This window comes from Acomys minous (genome assembly GCF_964271855.1).
Source record: "Acomys minous genome assembly, chromosome: 20".
Classification (NCBI taxonomy): Eukaryota; Metazoa; Chordata; class Mammalia; order Rodentia; family Muridae; genus Acomys; species Acomys minous.
Window position 1 is genome coordinate 17,873,220 of NC_140502.1, and position 17,275 is coordinate 17,890,494.

The 17,275-nt window shown below is 55.3% G+C and overlaps 1 protein-coding gene across 1 annotated transcript; it reads left to right on the plus strand.

The window, feature by feature from the left end:
* AP2S1 (adaptor related protein complex 2 subunit sigma 1) lies at positions 1 to 11,793 on the plus strand. The gene is made up of 5 exons (XM_084771016.1): positions 1 to 147; positions 4,794 to 4,943; positions 8,518 to 8,631; positions 9,867 to 9,926; positions 11,407 to 11,793. The coding sequence occupies exons 1-5, from the start codon at positions 145 to 147 to the stop codon at positions 11,506 to 11,508; spliced, it is 429 nt and encodes a 142-aa protein (XP_084627142.1). The 5' UTR covers positions 1 to 144; the 3' UTR covers positions 11,509 to 11,793.
* The last annotated feature ends 5,482 nt before the right edge of the window (positions 11,794 to 17,275 follow it).

Below are 17,275 nucleotides of genomic sequence, written 5' to 3' on the forward strand. Positions count from 1 at the left end.
ACTCCCAGAAGGCCGTGAATGAAGAGGAAGGCGGGTTCTCCTGCCGGAAGTCAGCTCTAGCTCTGAGCCCCGCAACTGCAAGCCGAGCCGGAGCCACCCAGTTACAGCGGGACCCGGGCCTCTGGGGTCCGGACAGGCGTCGCCATGGTAACGGGGGGAGCGTCGTACCGGGCTCGGGCAGAGGGGAAGGTCCACGCGCGAGCCGTGGGGTTTCGGTTTGGAGCTGACAAGCTTCCCCTTGCCGCGGATGATCCAGCCGGGCGCGGGCTCTCGGGATTGGGGTCGGGAAGTGGGGGGGATCAGGGCCTAGATGCTGCGCCGCGGGGTGTGCTTGGGGCTCCAGGCTGGTGGATATGGAGGAGAGGGACTGCCTTGGTGGGAGGCATTTGGGGGAGAGTTTGAAACCACAGAGGCGGGAGAAGACATTGGAGATGAGGAAGGGATGATGAAAAACCAGAGTCTACAGACGGGGTAGGGAGGGCTCCTCTATGGGAAGGAAGGAGCTGGCTTTAGGGAGCCCGAGTTTTGGGACAAGTTGGATAAAGCCAGGGGTGAGACTCTTTCCAAGGGGAGGAAGAGGACCCTGGAGACTGGAAGTCGACCCCTGTAAGATTAGGGTTAGAGGGCTCTAGAAGTTGGAAGTGGGCTCTCGAAGAGAATGAGGAGCCGCCGAATAGAACGTTCCACAGAGGAGAGGCCTAGGGTGCAGAGTGGGCTTGGAGACGTGACATTTGAGGTGGGGGGGGGCAGCTTTGGGAGCAAGGACTCAGCACTGGATTTGGGGGTGCGGGGGGGGGGGAACCTCCACCTCCAAGATGGGGCCTTTGGAACTAAGAGTTCTTTGGCTAGGGACTTGGGAGAGACGATGAACGGGAGTGAGATGTCAGACCAGGAGATGAGTCTTCACCCAAGGAGCAGTAGGGAACTTGGAGGCACGATGTGACCTTTGTAACAAGGGAGGCCAGCCTGGGTAAGGGAGAAAAAGATGCTTGTCATGAAGGTTGGAAGAATCTTCGCGGAGAGGGGCCAAAGGTGAGGAGATGGACGTTAGAACTGGACATCAGGGGAGATGGTTGGGAGGCTCCCTGAGGGGACAGCAGAGGACGGCTACAGGGACAAGGGGCTTCTCAGATGTGTTCCCAGGGGAGGAACGATTCTCTCTGGGGGGGGGGGGGCGACACACACAGAAGTATTGGTTGGGGGAGGCAGGTAGGACACAGGGGGCTTAACTGAGCCCTGCTGTTAGCTGCTCTCCTCTTTCGTACCTGTGCCCGGCTCTTCCCTAGCCTGCCCTTTGCGCCCACCCCTTTTCCTTCCTGGGCTGCCCCAGAACTGGGTTTCCCTGTCTCAGCAGAAGGAGTTCTTGGAAGGAGCGTGTAACATCCTGTTTCCCGTTTCTCTGCTTAGGTTAAATGAGGCTGGTAGATTGAGCGAAGAAGGCTTTTAGGGAAGAGAGTGGGAGCCCGTAAAGAACCCAGGGCTCGGGGTAAACGAAGATTTTCAGCAGCGGGCTCTGCCTTCTGCTTGTGAAAACCGTTTTCCCTGGGAGTCATCCCATCCCTGGCTCAGACAGACAAGGCTCAAAGCTCAGCTTCCCAACAGGGGACCTTTGAGCCGTGGTTTTCTATTTTTTTCCTCAGTACCTAGGACTGAACCCCAGTATTGAACCTAGGGTTTGGGGCATACTACATGAGTACTTTGCCTTCGGCTAAATTCCCAGCCTTGTGGTTTCTCTCTCTCTCTCTCTCTCCTTCTTTCCTTTCTCTCTCTCAACCCCTCTTTGATCCCTCCCTCCATCCCTCCCTCCCTCTCCCTCCCCGTCCCCACCCATCCCTTCCTTTTTTTTTTTTTTTTTTGTATTGAGGATGAAACCCAGAACCTGTATAGTAGTCAAATATCCTGCCCCTGAATTACATCTTGGTCCTTTCCTTGTGTTTTTGTTTTTGTTTCTGTTTTTTTGCATTATGTGTGTGGAGGTCAAGAGCAACTTGCAGGACTCAGTTCTTTCCTTGCACCATGTGGGTCCCCAGGGCTTGAACTCAGGTCTTCAGGCTTTGCAACCCCTGAACCGTCTGACCAGCTCTTTTTTTTTTTTTTTTTCTTTTTTTCATTTTGAGACAGGGTCTTGCAGGTATCCCAGGCTGCCTTCGAACTCCCAGCCTCCCTGTCTTAGCCTTCACAGTAGCTGCAGTTACAGATGTGTGTCACTGGCTGGCTGGGGCACCAGTTTCTGAAACGACAGCACACACTTTGTAATGCTACTAAGAGGCTGTACCTCCTATAGGTGTTACCCTGTTCAGTAGTCTGAGGAAGGAGGGAGGCCCATTGTGTCCGTTACACAGAAAGGGAAACTGAGGCCCAGAGATGCTAAGTGATCTGCCCATGAGCATACAGCCACTGCCTGGTGGTACTTAGGGTATTTTCCAGCTCAGGAACATGTGCTCTTAGCTTGATTGAATGCATGTAGGTCAGTGGTTCTCAACCTGGGGGTCACGCACCCCCCCCCCCTCCCGGGAGTCAAATGACTCTTTCACAGGGGTCGCCCAAGATCATCAGAAGAGGCATTCTTATCACTAGTAAAATTACAGTTATGAAGTAGTCACGCAAGACTTCACGGTTGGTGGTCGTCACAGCACGAGGAACTGTATTTAAGGATTGCAGCATTAGGAAGGTTGAGAGCCGCTGGTCTAGGTCATAATGACTGCTAGTTCTACTGAGGATTCAGCGGGCACCGGGCGCTCTGCTAAGCCCTTGTGGCTTTGACTCATTCCGATTGCTGTTTTGTTTCCTGTGGTCCTGGGGATTGGGCCCAGGCCTCGAGCATGCTAAGCAGGCACCGTATCACTGCGATTCATCCCCTTGATTTTCAGACAGGGGCATCTCACCAAGTTGCCACGGCAAGCCTCGAACCTGTGATCTTCTTGTCTCAGCCTCCCAAAGAAGCTGGGATGACAGCCCCAGCCTCCCTGTGCCACCAAGTCCACCTGGCTTACTCAGATTTCAGAACTGCCCTGCGACAGGTGGCCTAGCATTTGGGGGGGTCTCATAACCTTCTGAGCCAGACAGAAGACAGGCTAATACAGAGTGTGTGGGCTGAGGTGGACCCTGTCGCTGGTTCCCATGTGTGGCTTACTACTCACAGTACGCTGAGGCCCCAAGCAGTTACGGCACTTAAGTGTCAAGGCTCACTTGCTCTGCCCAGCAGGCACGAGGCCCCAGGGTCTATCCTAGGATATAACAAAACAAAAATAAACAAGCACAGGCTGAAATGGCTCAGAGAATGAAAGCCTGTCACACTGGACAGCCAACCTGAATTTAAACCAGGAACCTAACGTTAATGGCCACACTCAAAAATCCTCTGACCTCCACACAAACAAGTGCCAGATCCTGGAAAGCAGCTTAACAGTTCCGGGAAAGGATGAACAGTTTCCGTGCAGCCCAACACGCCGAGAAATATATACAGCCTTCCTCACGGAAGCCTGGGAATAGAAACAGTGCAGTTGTCCGTCAGCTACAGAAGAAATCAGTGAAATGCTGTGGATCCAGAAGTGAGAATGCAAGCGGGTCGGGTAGGCCAGTGATTGCAGTGCACTCAGGCTGAGGCAGGGGGATCGTAAGTTTCAGGTTTGCTGAGCTAGCAGTGAGTTCCAGACTACTCTTGGGAAATTGAGAGGAAAGCGCTTCCTGGAATAGTGATGACCCATGTCCAGTGGTGAATGCATTAAATTACCCTTCGAACATTTGATGGGGTGAAGTTCGGGTTACCTGATCTTGTTTTGTTTTGTTTTTTTTTGAGACTGGGTCTTGATATGTAAGCTCCAGACCTTGGCTGGAGCCAACCTTGGCTGTCTTTGTGGGTAGGGAGGAGTCAGGGTTTCTTCTTGGAAGCTTTGGCTGTCCTGGAACTTTTTCTGTAGACCAGGCTGGCCCTCGAACTCACAGAGATCCGCCTGCCTCTGCCTCCCAAGCACTGGAATTAAAGGCGTGCGCCACCACTACCTGGCTGGGAGACCCTGTCTTTGAAACACAGAAAACAATGGCTGGAGAGATGGCTCAGCAGTGAAGAGCATCTGTCGCTCTTGCAGAGGACCCGAGTGTCAACCACCTGGACCTCCAGCTGCAGGAGATGCCTCTGGCGTCTATGGGCGCCCGCACACAAGGCCACATGCAAACACGAATAACAAAGCGCAGCTGAGCTCCATCACATGTCTGTAATCCCAGCATTTGGGAAGTAGAGGCAAGAACAGGAGTCCAGGGTCTACTTAGCTGTACAGTAAATTTGAAGCCAGCCTGGGCTACATGAGACCCTGCCTCAAAAAAAAAAAAAAAAAAAAAAAAAAAGGCGTATGTGGTGGGAACTCGGACGCAAGAAGTCTAAATATAAACAGTGCCTATTTAGCTAACATTGAGCTTGGTTAATAACTTGATACTTGGTACCCGTCATGCCCCAGTGAGGGGCTGGAGGTGCAGCGCAGCAGTGGAGCCCAGCGTGTGCCTTGCGTGCTTCTCCAGCAATGTGGACGACCCGTCCTCCCTCGCCTCCGACAAAATGGAGCATCTTGGGAAACTTGATGTGAGGGTGAGGGAGCCGCTTCAGCGATGGATATAAGATAAACTAAAGCCTGGGACTTGGTCAGCCACTCAGTGAGAGAGGGGGACACAGGGACTCGGAGTGACCCAGCAGGAGCCAAGCAGGCAGCCTTAGAGAGCTGGCTACAGGGAGGCCCTGGGCCCCGCCCCCGCCTTCTTCCATCTCTCCCCTGGGGTGACCGTGTCCCCGCCTCTCTCCCCAGATACGCTTCATCCTCATCCAGAACCGGGCAGGCAAGACGCGCCTGGCCAAGTGGTACATGCAGTTTGATGATGACGAGAAGCAGAAGTTGATCGAGGAAGTGCACGCCGTGGTCACCGTCAGGGACGCCAAGCACACCAACTTTGTGGAGGTGACTGGCACCCTTCAAACCTCTTCCAGCCCCCCTACTTCCCGGCACCGCTGCCTCCTGCCCACGACCCCCACCTCTCCTCATTAATCCGCCCTGCGTGCTTTTAGCTCTTTTTATTTTTCAGGGGTTAGGGGAATGGTGAGTAAAGTGCTTGTTGCACACTATGAGGAGTTGAGTTTGGATCCTCAACGGGCCACAAACCGTGTTTGTTCAGGTGCCTTTTCAGCCCAGCTCTGAAGGGATAAGGGAGTAGACGGGTGTTTTTTCAGAGCCACGGAACATTCCAGGCCCCCGGGGGAGCAGCCAGTGCAAAGGCCCTGAGGCAGAAGCACAGGTGGAGCATTCCAGGCAAGGAGAGTCAGCCTGCCTGAGCTCCTGAGCTCTTCTGGAACACTCGGTGGCCAGAGGCACAGAAAGGTTTTGAGCAGTAGGGCCATGGGTTGGCACAAGCTTCCAGGATCCCCGATTTGCTTGGGTATTTATTTATTATTGTGGGAAAGAGCATGCACCCCACAGCATGTATATGGCTGGAGGTCATCTTGGGAAACTGCACTGCAGTGTATGTCTGTAACCCTAGCACTGTGATGCATGTCTGTTACTCTAGCAGTGAGGTACATGTCTGTAACCCTAGCACTGCAGTGCGTGCCTGCGACCCTAACATTCTGTGTAAGCCTGTAACGCTAACACTGTGTTGCATACCTGTAATACAGATGCTCAATTCCTGTGTGTGTTTATGTTTGTGGCGGGGTGGGGTGCGGACGCCAGAGTGTCATTCCTCAGGAGCTGTCTCCTTGTGTCCTGAGATAGGATCTCTCATTAGGCTGGGTGCTCATTGATTAGTCTAATCTGACAAGCCAGAAAGTTCCAGTGAGCCTCCCGTCTCAGCTTCCCAGCTCTGGGATTAAAGCCTGTGCACCATGCCTGCTTTGTCTTTGTCCAGCCCCACCTTCCTTCCTCACTTGAGAAGCATGTCTATCTATCCCTCTGTCTGTCTGTCTGTCTGTCTGTCTGTCTGTCTTTCTGTCTGTCTATCTACGTATCTATCTATCTATCTTCCCTCCCTTTCTTTCTCTCTCTCTCTTTCTTTCTTTCTTTCTTTCTTTCTTTCTTTCTTTTATTTTTTGAGACAGGGTTTCTCTGTGTAGCCCTGGCTGTCCTGGACTCACTTGTAGATTAGCCTGGCCTCCCAGAGATCCGCGTGCCTCTGCCTCCCAAGTGCTGGGACTAAAGGCGTGCGCCACCACACCTGGCGTCCTCCCCACCCTCCAGCCCCCCTTTAGCTATAGTTTCACTCTGTAGCCCTGGGTGATCTGTAGCCCTGACTGTCTCCTTGCCGTTGACTCAGAAGTGACAGTTTTCCTGACACTTGGGAAGTGGAAGTGCAAAGATCAGGAAATTTTTGAAGCTAGTCTGGTCTCTATATAAAGTTCCAAACCAGAGTTATATAGAGAAATACTGTCTCTACAAATAATAAATAAATAATAAGCAAAATAACAAAAAGAATGGGCTGAGCTGAAAAGAATAAAAATTCCAGGACTGAGGCGAGTGTGGTGGTGCATGCCTTTAATACCAGCACTTGGGAGGCAGAGGTGGGCAGATCACTGTGAGTTCAGGGCCAGCCTGGTCTACAAAGTGAGTCTAGGATGGCCAAGGCTACACAGAGAAACCCCATCTCGAAAAACAAAAATTCCAGAACCCATAGGCTGGAGAGATGACTCAGAGGTTAAGAGCACCTGCTGCTCTTCCAAAGGGTCCTGAGTTCAATTCCCAGCAACCACATGGTGGCTCACAACCGTCTGTGAGATCTAGTGCCCTCTTCTGGTGTTCGTGCAAGCAGAACACTTTATAGTCATAAATTAAAAAAAAAAAAAAATTCCAGGACCCACAAAATATGTAGGTCCCCACAGTTACCACCAGGTGGTGCTCTACACACATTCCAGACAACTAGGATTTGGCTAAATACCAGCCATATCCCAGTGTCTGTCCATGTACCTGTGTCTGTCAACAGTGCACTCCTCCTTTGTTCACTATGCTAGGCCAGTGTACCACTGAGCCACGCCCCCAGCCCCTCACTGGGGGATTCTAGGCAGGGGCTCTACCACTGAGCCACGCCCCAGCCCCTCACTGGGGCATTCTAGGCAGGGTATCTACCACTGAGCCACACCCCAGCCCCTCACTGGGGCATTCTAGGCAGGGGCTCTACCACTGAGCCACGCCCCCAGCCCCTCACTGGGGGATTCTAGGCAGGGGCTCTACCACTGAGCCATGCCCCCAGCCCCTCACTGGGGGATTCTAGGCAGGGGCTCCATCACTGAGCCACGCCCCCAGCCCCTCACTGGGGGATTCTAGGCAGGGGCTCTACCACTGAGCCACACCCCTAGCCCCTCACTGGGGGATTCTAGGCAGGGGCTCTACCACTGAGCCACGCCCCCAGCCCCTCACTGGGGGATTCTAGGCAGGGGCTCCATCACTGAGCCACGCCCCCAGCCCCTCACTGGGGGATTCTAGGCAGGGGCTCTACCACTGAGCCACACCCCCAGCCCCTCACTGGGGGATTCTAGGCAGGGGCTCTACCACTGAGCCACGCCCCCAGCCCCTCACTGGGGGATTCTAGGCAGGGGTTCTACCACTGAGCCACGCCCCCAGCCCCTGTCCAGCTCTCAGTCTTTAGTATAGCTGCACATAGAGCTAAATCTGCCCCTATCCCAGGTGTCTAGCTTGTGAGCTGGGTAAGCATTGTTTTAATATTTACATGTATTGAGCTTTCATTACCTGGAACTCTAAAATCCAAAATGTCTCAAAATAAGAAACTTCTGTGGAGTGTGTGTGTGTGTGTGTGTGTGTGTGTGTGTGTCTCCTGGGCGGATCTGAACTGCCTGCTGAGGTAATGATCTCCTCCCTCTCGGCCTCCTGAGCAGCTAGGACTTAAGGTGTGCACCAGTACACACAGTCCACAGTCTGAAACTTTGAAGCAGGTGTAGCGCTGCACTTCTATAATTCCAGCACTTGGGAAGTAGAGGCAGGAGCATCAGGAGTTCAAGGCCATCCTCAGCTACATAGCCAGTTCAAGTCCAGCCTGGGCTATATGGTCGATCCTATCTTTAAAAACAAAACAGAACAAAGCAAATGGGTGAACTTTTTTTTTTTTTTTAAGACAGGGCCCACTACATAGCCCGGACTTTCTTCAAACACGTGATCCTCCTGCCTCAGCTCCCCTAGGACTGGGGTCACAGCTGCCAGGCCTAGTCGCAGCCCTTGCCCTGGCTCCTTCACAGCCTGTTCCCTGGGCCTGGGCCTCCCCTGACTGACTCTGGCTCTCAACTCACAGTTCCCTCCATCAGGAAGCCTCCCTGATGCCCAGGATGAGAATGGATTAGGGCCCCACTGTGAACCCCAAAACCCAGTCCTGCCAACCCTGGGGATGTCCATCCCGTGGCCTGGCTGAGTGAGCCTCTGCTGGGCCATGCACCAGAGCCCTTCCCCCATGCTTGGGGTCACACACACAGTGGGGCAGCGGGCAGCGGGCAGCGGGCCCCCTCCCCCAGGCTCAGTCCTGACTCTTTTCTGCCCACAGTTCCGGAACTTCAAGATCATCTACCGACGCTACGCTGGCCTCTACTTCTGCATCTGCGTGGACGTCAACGACAACAATCTGGCCTACCTTGAGGCCATCCACAACTTCGTAGAAGTGAGTCAAGTGCTGACCCAGGAGGCCCCACAGGCCCTGGGCCCCCGCGCTGCCTCCCTCCGTGTGCATGGTCTGTCTTTCCCGGCTGCCTCTCCCTCCTCACCTCCTTCATCTGCCCCAGCCGGCTGTCTCCCCCATCTGCCCATCTGCCACCCGCCCTGCCCTTGACTCTCTAGTCACGGTGTGAGTGTGCTGGTGCAGTGGCGTGCGTGTGGAGCTCAGAAGATGGCATGGACTTGCTGCTCCCCTGCCAGCCTGTGAGCTCGCTCCAGGGCTTAAACCCAGGGCCACAGGCTTGGCAGCAGGCACCTCGACCAGCTGAGCCCTCTTCCTGGCCCGTCTCCCTGGTGTCACAGTTGGAGTCTTCAGCTGTCTTGTTGTCTGTCACCCAGTTGTCTGTCCTCACCACTTCTGTCACTAGTTCTGTCTCTCTGATCTCTTGATCGCCAGTCTGTTTGTGTGAGACAGTGCCTTACCATGTGGCCCAGGACGGCCTGGGATTCATGATCCACTGTCCCCTCGGTTGTCCCTGTGCTTGATGACAGACGACACAGTGCATTGCTGTCTCTTAATCCATCCATTGCTGGTTGATGGGGGGAGGAGTGTGTGCATGGGGAGTATCAGGTGTGCAGGTGCCCAGGGACCCAGAGGGCATTGGCTCCCCTGGTGTTGAAGTTACAGGCAGGTGTGAGCCACCTGATGTGGGTGCTGGAAACCAAACAAGACCTCTAGAAGAGCAGCCTGTGCTCTTACCTGCTGAGCCGCCTCTCCAGTTGCACAAACCTCCCCTTTTTTTGGAGACAGGTCTCATACAGCCTACCCCAAGCTTGCTATGTATATAGCCAGGGGTTACCTTAAATTCCCAGGCCTCCTCTACTTCCCACGGGCTAGGAGTCCACGTGTCCACCAAGCAAGTTTTCTGCAGTGTTGGAGATGGGTCACAGGGCTTCGCGAATGCCAGGCGAACAGTGAGCTACGTCCCCAAGCCTCGCAGTCCGTCTCTGATTTCGTATTTTATTGCCTAGTATCATCATGCACGCATAGTGTCTGCGCAATGTGTGTGCATGCAGGCACGCATGTGCCACAGCTCACACGTGGCAGCCAGAGGTCACCTTTGGGACTTGGTGGGACGCAGGGTTCAAAGTCAGGCTGCTCAGCGCTGTTAGCCTCAGAGCCATGGCGGCAGCCCTGTGGGCGCGTGCCCCTTATCACTGGTCTCCGTTTCCCTCTCTCAGGTGTTAAATGAATATTTCCACAATGTCTGTGAGCTGGACCTAGTGTTCAACTTCTACAAGGTAGGCTTTTGGGGAAGAGGAGCCACAGAGGTGTGGCCAGAGCCACCGGAGATCTGCGGGCCCCCCACCCCCACCCCCACTTCTGTTTCCCTGCTCAGGGTGTGTAACCACTGGGCTCCGAAGGACTGGCGACCGCTGCAGCCGGCCCTCCCTTCCCTCCTCGCCCCAGCTCCCCCCCCCCCGCCTCCCTTCCCTCCCTCGCCCCAGCTCCCCCGCCTCCCTTCCCTCCCTCGCCCCAGCTCCCCCTGCCTCCCCTCCCTCCCTCGCCCCAGCTCCCCCTGCCTCCCCTCCCTCCCTCGCCCCAGCTCCCCCTGCCTCCCTTCCCTCCCTCGCCCCAGCTCCCCCCGCCTCCCCTCCCTCCCTCGCCCCAGCTCCCCCCGCCTCCCCTCCCTCCCTCGCCCCAGCTCCCCCCGCCTCCCCTCCCTCCCTCGCCCCAGCTCCCCCCGCCTCCCCTCCCTCCCTCGCCCCAGCTCCCCCCGCCTCCCCTCCCTCCCTCGCCCCAGCTCCCCCCGCCTCCCCTCCCTCCCTCGCCCCAGCTCCCCCCGCCTCCCCTCCCTCCCTCGCCCCAGCTCCCCCCGCCTCCCCTCCCTCCCTCGCCCCAGCTCCCCCCGCCTCCCCTCCCTCCCTCGCCCCAGCTCCCCCCGCCTCCCCTCCCTCCCTCGCCCCAGCTCCCCCCGCCTCCCCTCCCTCCCTCGCCCCAGCTCCCCCCGCCTCCCCTCCCTCCCTCGCCCCAGCTCCCCCCGCCTCCCCTCCCTCCCTCGCCCCAGCTCCCCCCGCCTCCCCTCCCTCCCTCGCCCCAGCTCCCCCCGCCTCCCCTCCCTCCCTCGCCCCAGCTCCCCCCGCCTCCCCTCCCTCCCTCGCCCCAGCTCCCCCCGCCTCCCCTCCCTCCCTCGCCCCAGCTCCCCCCGCCTCCCCTCCCTCCCTCGCCCCAGCTCCCCCCGCCTCCCCTCCCTCCCTCGCCCCAGCTCCCCCCGCCTCCCCTCCCTCCCTCGCCCCAGCTCCCCCCGCCTCCCCTCCCTCCCTCGCCCCAGCTCCCCCCGCCTCCCCTCCCTCCCTCGCCCCAGCTCCCCCCGCCTCCCCTCCCTCCCTCGCCCCAGCTCCCCCCGCCTCCCCTCCCTCCCTCGCCCCAGCTCCCCCCGCCTCCCCTCCCTCCCTCGCCCCAGCTCCCCCCGCCTCCCCTCCCTCCCTCGCCCCAGCTCCCCCCGCCTCCCCTCCCTCCCTCGCCCCAGCTCCCCCCGCCTCCCCTCCCTCCCTCGCCCCAGCTCCCCCCGCCTCCCCTCCCTCCCTCGCCCCAGCTCCCCCCGCCTCCCCTCCCTCCCTCGCCCCAGCTCCCCCCGCCTCCCCTCCCTCCCTCGCCCCAGCTCCCCCCGCCTCCCTTCCCTCCCTCGCCCCAGCTCCCCCCGCCTCCCTTCCCTCCCTCGCCCCAGCTCCCCCGCCTCCCTTCCCTCCCTCGCCCCAGCTCTCCCTGCCTCCCTTCCAGGTTTACACGGTGGTGGACGAGATGTTCCTGGCGGGGGAGATCCGAGAGACCAGCCAGACGAAGGTGCTGAAGCAGCTGCTCATGCTGCAGTCCCTGGAGTGAGGTGGCCTCCGCCCAGCCCGGCCCGCTGGACCAACCTGCCTGCTCAGCCCCTGCCAGGCCCGAGGCCCACCCCAGCAGCCCGCTCCCTTCCTCAGCTGCCCCAGAGGAAGGACCCAGCAGGGTCTAAGGCCGCAGGGGAAGGAGGTCGTAACCCGCTGCCTCTGGGCCCTGCTTTGACGGCAGAGGCCACCCTGATGTCCTGAGTAACTGTGCCATTGTCGTGTGATGCTGTGAGTGTGCGTGTGTACAGCCCCAATAAATCTATGGTCCTGCCTGGCCCAGCCGTCTCCGGATCCTTGTCTGTCTTCCCTGGGAGCCAGAGACCCTCAGGAAGCCTCGCCCTTGGTCCATCACTCTGTCCCATTGGTCTAAGAAAAGCAGAGAGACCTAAGTATACTTCAGGCATGAGTCTGCCCGCAAAGGGCCCCAACGCTGTGAGGGCTAACAAGTCCGGACGTGAAACACGTGCTCTAAAATCCTGCTCAGTGACTGGACCTAAGAGCCCCGAGAATCTGCAGACGGCACCAACATACATGCCCAGCCCTGGATTCTGCTTTGTTTGGAGAGCTGGGCTTCCTAGGTAGTATAAAATGCAAGGTTTTTTGTTTGTTTGTTTGTTTGTTTGTTTTCTGTCCCTGCCCGAGCTCCCAAATAATGACCCGGGGGCCTGTGTATTTATTTGGAGCTCCAGGCACTATAGCTGGGTAGACGCTCAGCTACACTAACTGCCAACAATGGCCTGGCCTCCTTCCCAGCACCGTGGCCCACTACCTGGCATCTTAGTCTCATCCTGGCTGCTGCTGCTTCGTCCATATCCAGACGGTGACTTCTGCCTCTCTTTGGCTCCCACCTGGGACCCTTTCTCCCTGAGGCTTAGAAGTCCCCCCTATCTTATGCCCAGCTCTTGGCTGTTTAACTCTTTTTAAACTTTCTTTTTCTTTTTTCTTTTTTTTTTTATTTTATGTATACAATGTCTTGTCTGCATGTACACCTGCACCCCAGAAGAGGGCACCAGATCTCATTACAGATGGTTGTGAGCCTCCATGTGGTTGCTGGGAATTGAACTCAGGACCTTTGGAAGAGCAGCCAGTAAGTGCTCTTAACCTCTGAGCCATTTCTCCAGCCCTGTTCAGCTCTTGATTTAACCAATTAGAAGGTAAGAGAGAGAACAGTGTTTACAACATTCTAAAACAGGAGATGCATCATAGTAATGACAGTGCCAAAATCTGGACTGCAAGAAGATCTCTGCCTAAACAAACTCACGCCTTTAATCCCAGCACTCTGGGAGGCAGAAGTGGGAAGATCGCTGTGAGTTTGAGGCCAGCCTGGTCTACAGAGTGAGCCCAGGACAGCCAGGGCTACTACACAGAGAAACCTTAGCTGTGCATGGTGGCGCACGCCATTAATCCCAGCACTCGGGAGGCAGAGGCAGACGGATCGATGTGATTTCGAGGCCAACCTGGTCTACAAAGCGAGTCCAAGACAGCCAAGGCTACACAGAGAAACCCTGTCTCAAAAAAAAAACAACAAAAACAAAAACCACACAGAGAAACTGTCTTCAAACAAACAAACAAATGAACATTTGAAAATACAAGGATAATCTTAACAGTGCGCAAAAAGATTATCCCCACAAAGTAGCCTTGTCCAGCCTGGAACTCACTAACTCTCTCTCCCAAATGCTGAGGTGAAGGCGTGAGCCACAAGGTCCAGCTCAGCCCCGCCAAGATCAGGGAGGGCAGTGTCTCGCCACATCCAGTTTCTGAAGAATTACTTTGTGCTTATCAAGATTAAGACGAAGGGGCCCTAATTGTCCCTTTTTCCAAGGGACCTGGCTGAGCCCAGGAAGGTGACAGACTTACCAAAGTTCATTGCATTAGGTTGAGGTGGAGCTACTTTTTGAGACCTGGCAGGTGGTTCCAAATACTTGTTCCTACCTACTGGACCCCATCGTCCCTGGCACTGTGGGTGCTCAGCTCCCTGTTGCCAAGTGGGCTGGGACAATTCCTGATGTGACTACCCTTAGCCTGGGCAGATTCTAGCTTTTACCCACTGAGTATCACAGTAGACCCTTTGAGCAGTGTGACAACAGAGGATGGCCCTGAAACCTGCCCTGGGGGGCTCATGACTCTAATGCCAGATATTTAAGAGGCTGAGGCAGGAAGACCACAAATCAAAGGAATGCCTGTGCTACACGGTGAGTTCAAGACCAGTCCAAGAAAGTGAGACCTTATCTCAAAAGGCAAAAATGTCAGGGGTGTGGCTCAGTGGTAGAACTCCTGCCTAGAATCCCCCAGTGAGGGGCTGGGGGTGTGGCTCAGTGGTAGAGCCCCTGCCTAGAATCCCCCAGTGAGGGCCTGGGGTGTGGCTCAGTGGTAGAGCCCCTGCCTAGAATCCCCCAGTGAGGGGCTGGGGTGTGGCTCAGTGGTAGAGCCCCTGCCTAGAACCCCCCAGTGAGGGGCTGGGGGCATGGCTCAGTGGTAGAGCCCCTGCCTAGACTCCCCCAGTGAGGGGCTGGGGGTGTGGCTCAGTGGTAGAGCCCCTGCCTAGAATCCCCCAGTGAGGGGCTGGGGTGTGGCTCAGTGGTAGAGCACCTGCCTAGAATCCCCCAGTGAGGGGCTGGGGTGTGGCTCAGTGGTAGAACCCCTGCCTAGAATCCCCCAGTGAGGGGCTGGGGGTGTGGCTCAGTGGTAGAGCCCCTGCCTAGAATCCCCCAGTGAGGGACTAGAGGCGTGGCTCAGTGGTAGATTGCTTGCCAAGTATGTGTGAAGCCTTGAGTTTAATTCTCAATACGAAGAGGAAATTAAAACTGGAGAAAGATGTCTCAGCAGGGAAAGATACTTGCCACCAACCCTGATGGCCCACATGGTAGAAAGAACCAGCACTCACACATTGTCCTCTGATTTCCGCGAGCATATGTGGCACATGTGCCCTACCCCGTCCCCACCCAATAAATAAGTAGAAAATGTGCTTAAAAGCATAGAGAAGCAGGGCCCTGCCTGTGTGCTTTTAGCCTCTGAGCAGCACGTGTGCCCCAAGTGTGATGGCCACCATCCCCACCTCTGGCTGGCAGCATTGGCAAGCCGGGAACCGCTCGGGCATGTCATATTACTTGCTTTCAGACTTAACCACTGCAAGAGGCAGGCGCACCCGAGCGTGACCACCTAGCAGCCATGGCCTTCAGGAAAGTCAGTCAGTCTGCCTTGCCTCAGACTTTTCATCTGGAAAACATACTGGTGACAGTCTGTTTTGGTTTTGTGCTTTGGGTTTTGAGGCAAAGTCTCAACAACGTAGCCCAAGCTGACCTTGAACTCATTACCAGCCTCCTGCCTCAGCTCCCCCAGTGCTGGGATTGCATGCTCAGCTGGTGCTCACGGTTTCTCCTCATCTGTGCCTTTGTGAGTGTTCCATTAACTACAGTACGAGGAAGCACTTGTTATGCTGTAGACATCAAGTGGCTGCAGTGTGCCAGGCGTTGCTGAGACCACAGAGGTAGCTATAAAGACAAAGTGGACGGACTGGGGCTGTAGCTCAGTTGGTAGAGTGTGTGCGTAGCATGCAGAAAGACCTGGCTTCAGTTGCAGCCTCACATAAAGTGGGCGTGGCGGGTGCACATCTGTAATCCCAGCAATTCGGGAGCCAGAGAGGAGAGGATGAGGAGAAGCCCGTTCTGCCTGGCAGATTCCCGACCAGCCTGGGATGTGGGAAATGCTGCCTAGAAATCAAAGCAGTTTAGAAGCGCTGGTGAGGTTACCGTAAACCTATTCCAGCGGCCGAAACAAAAACAAAACCGGGCCAGCCAGATGGCCCAGCTGGTTAAAGTACTAAGTAAGCTTCGGTTGAGTCCTTAGAACACCAGAAGTCTGATGCCGTGAGCCTGCATCGCTCCTATGTCAAAGTGGGAGCCAGATACAGGCCAGTTAGCCCGGAGTAGGTAAGCAGAAACCACACAAGGTGGAAGGACAGAACTGACTCCCCAAAGCTGACCTCTGACCTCCCTCCATGTGGGCAAACACACACATATATACACATATCACATACATACACACACACACACACACACACACACACACACACACACACCAGTGACCTCCAGTAACCTCACAAGGGCTGAGCATCCCACCCCCTCGTGTCGCCCGGGTGGAACAGGCAGGCTGGCAAGCAGCTTCTTACCAAGGTAAACACACACCCAGTGACTCAACCATGCTGTTCCGTCGATCTCCCCAAAAGAAATAAAAGGCTTCTGTCCACACACTTGTGTACACGTGTCCATGGCAGCCGGGCTCACAGAGGCCAACCCGGATGCCAGTCCACCAGTGAAGGAAAGCATCAATCTGCACAGGCAGAAGTCTTCCGGCCATAAAATGAAACGAAGCTTTGACACACACACCACATGGTGGGCAGTGCATCTGTTGAGATGAGAAGAGAAAACACACACAACCACCAAGGGGAGGTGTGAGTGGACGCAGAAGAATCAGGGGAACTGAGTCATCCTTAGCTACATGAGGCTCTGTCTGTCTCTCTCTCTCTCTCTCTCTCTCTCTCTCTCTCTCTCTCTCTCTTTTTTTTTTTTTTTTTTTGAGACAGGGTCTCTCTGTGTTCACCTTGGCTATCCTGGTCTCGCTTTATAGCCCAGGAGGGCCTCGAACTCACAGCGATCCACCTGCCTCTGCCTCCCAAGTGCTGGGATTACAGACATGCGCCACCCTGCCCGGCCTGTCTCTCTCTTTTTAAAAAAAAATACTTTATTTAGTTTTAATTTATATCCATTGGTGTGGGAGTGTCAGATCTTGGAGCTACAGACAGTTGTGAGCTGCCATGTGGGTGCTGGGAATTGAACCCGGGTCCTTTGGAAGAGCAGGCAGTGCTCTTAACCATTGAGCCATCTCTCCAGCCCCCAAGGCCCTGTCTCTAAATTAAAAATAAATAAATAAAAATACCATGCAGGGGCCTGCTCCAAGTATATGAAATATCCAAACGTCCAGAATAGAAAAATCCATTAACGTGGAAAGCTGATTAGTGGGGAGATTTTTTTTTTTAAAGGTGGTGGGGGGTGGGGAGGGTAACTGCTTGATGCACAGGGTTACTTTTTGTTTGTTTGTGGCAACAGGGATTTTACACAGCGCTGTGTGGGCTAAGTAAAGCATCTACCACGGATAATACCTTCTGATAAGTGAGCTTCCTAGCATCTTCCAGCTCCTTACTGGGGGATTTCAGGCAGATGCCCTAAACTAAACTACATACCTAACCCTCTTATATACACCCAGCCCTTGAAATTTCCTTTTGTCTGTTTGTTTTTGTTTGTTTTTAGAGACAAATCTCACCAGATAGCCAGGCCAGTCGTCAACTCACTTTTTAGCCCTGACTGGCCTTGAATCTGTAATCCTTATACCTCAACCTTTCAAATGCAGAGGTAATAGGCCTGCACCACCAGGCTTGTTAGTTGGTTTGGAATGGAATTTCCCTGTGTGGTCCACACTGTAGTTCAAGTCCCAGCACCCACGGGGCAGCTCACACCCATCTGTAACTCCAGTTGTAGTGGGATCAGCCACCCTCAAACAGAGACACACAGAAATGCAGGTAAAACATCAATGCACATAAAATAAAAAATAAATAAATCACGTTTAAAAGGGGCCTAGGCGAGCAGTGGCGGTGTGTGCCAGATGCGACATTCTTGGGCTTCAGGTTTCTGAATGCTGGGGTCACCAGCTGGACCTACTACATCTGTCTCACAGGATTCATTTGGGGGGGGGGGCGGTCCTCACAAGTT

Excerpts from the sequence above, each read along its gene's own strand:
- AP2S1 (XM_084771016.1), top strand. Across the intron at positions 8,632-9,866 it reads CCATCCACAACTTCGTAGAA|GTGTTAAATGAATATTTCCA; the intron begins GTGAGTCAAGTG and ends TCCCTCTCTCAG. Across the intron at positions 9,927-11,406 it reads TAGTGTTCAACTTCTACAAG|GTTTACACGGTGGTGGACGA; the intron begins GTAGGCTTTTGG and ends CCTCCCTTCCAG.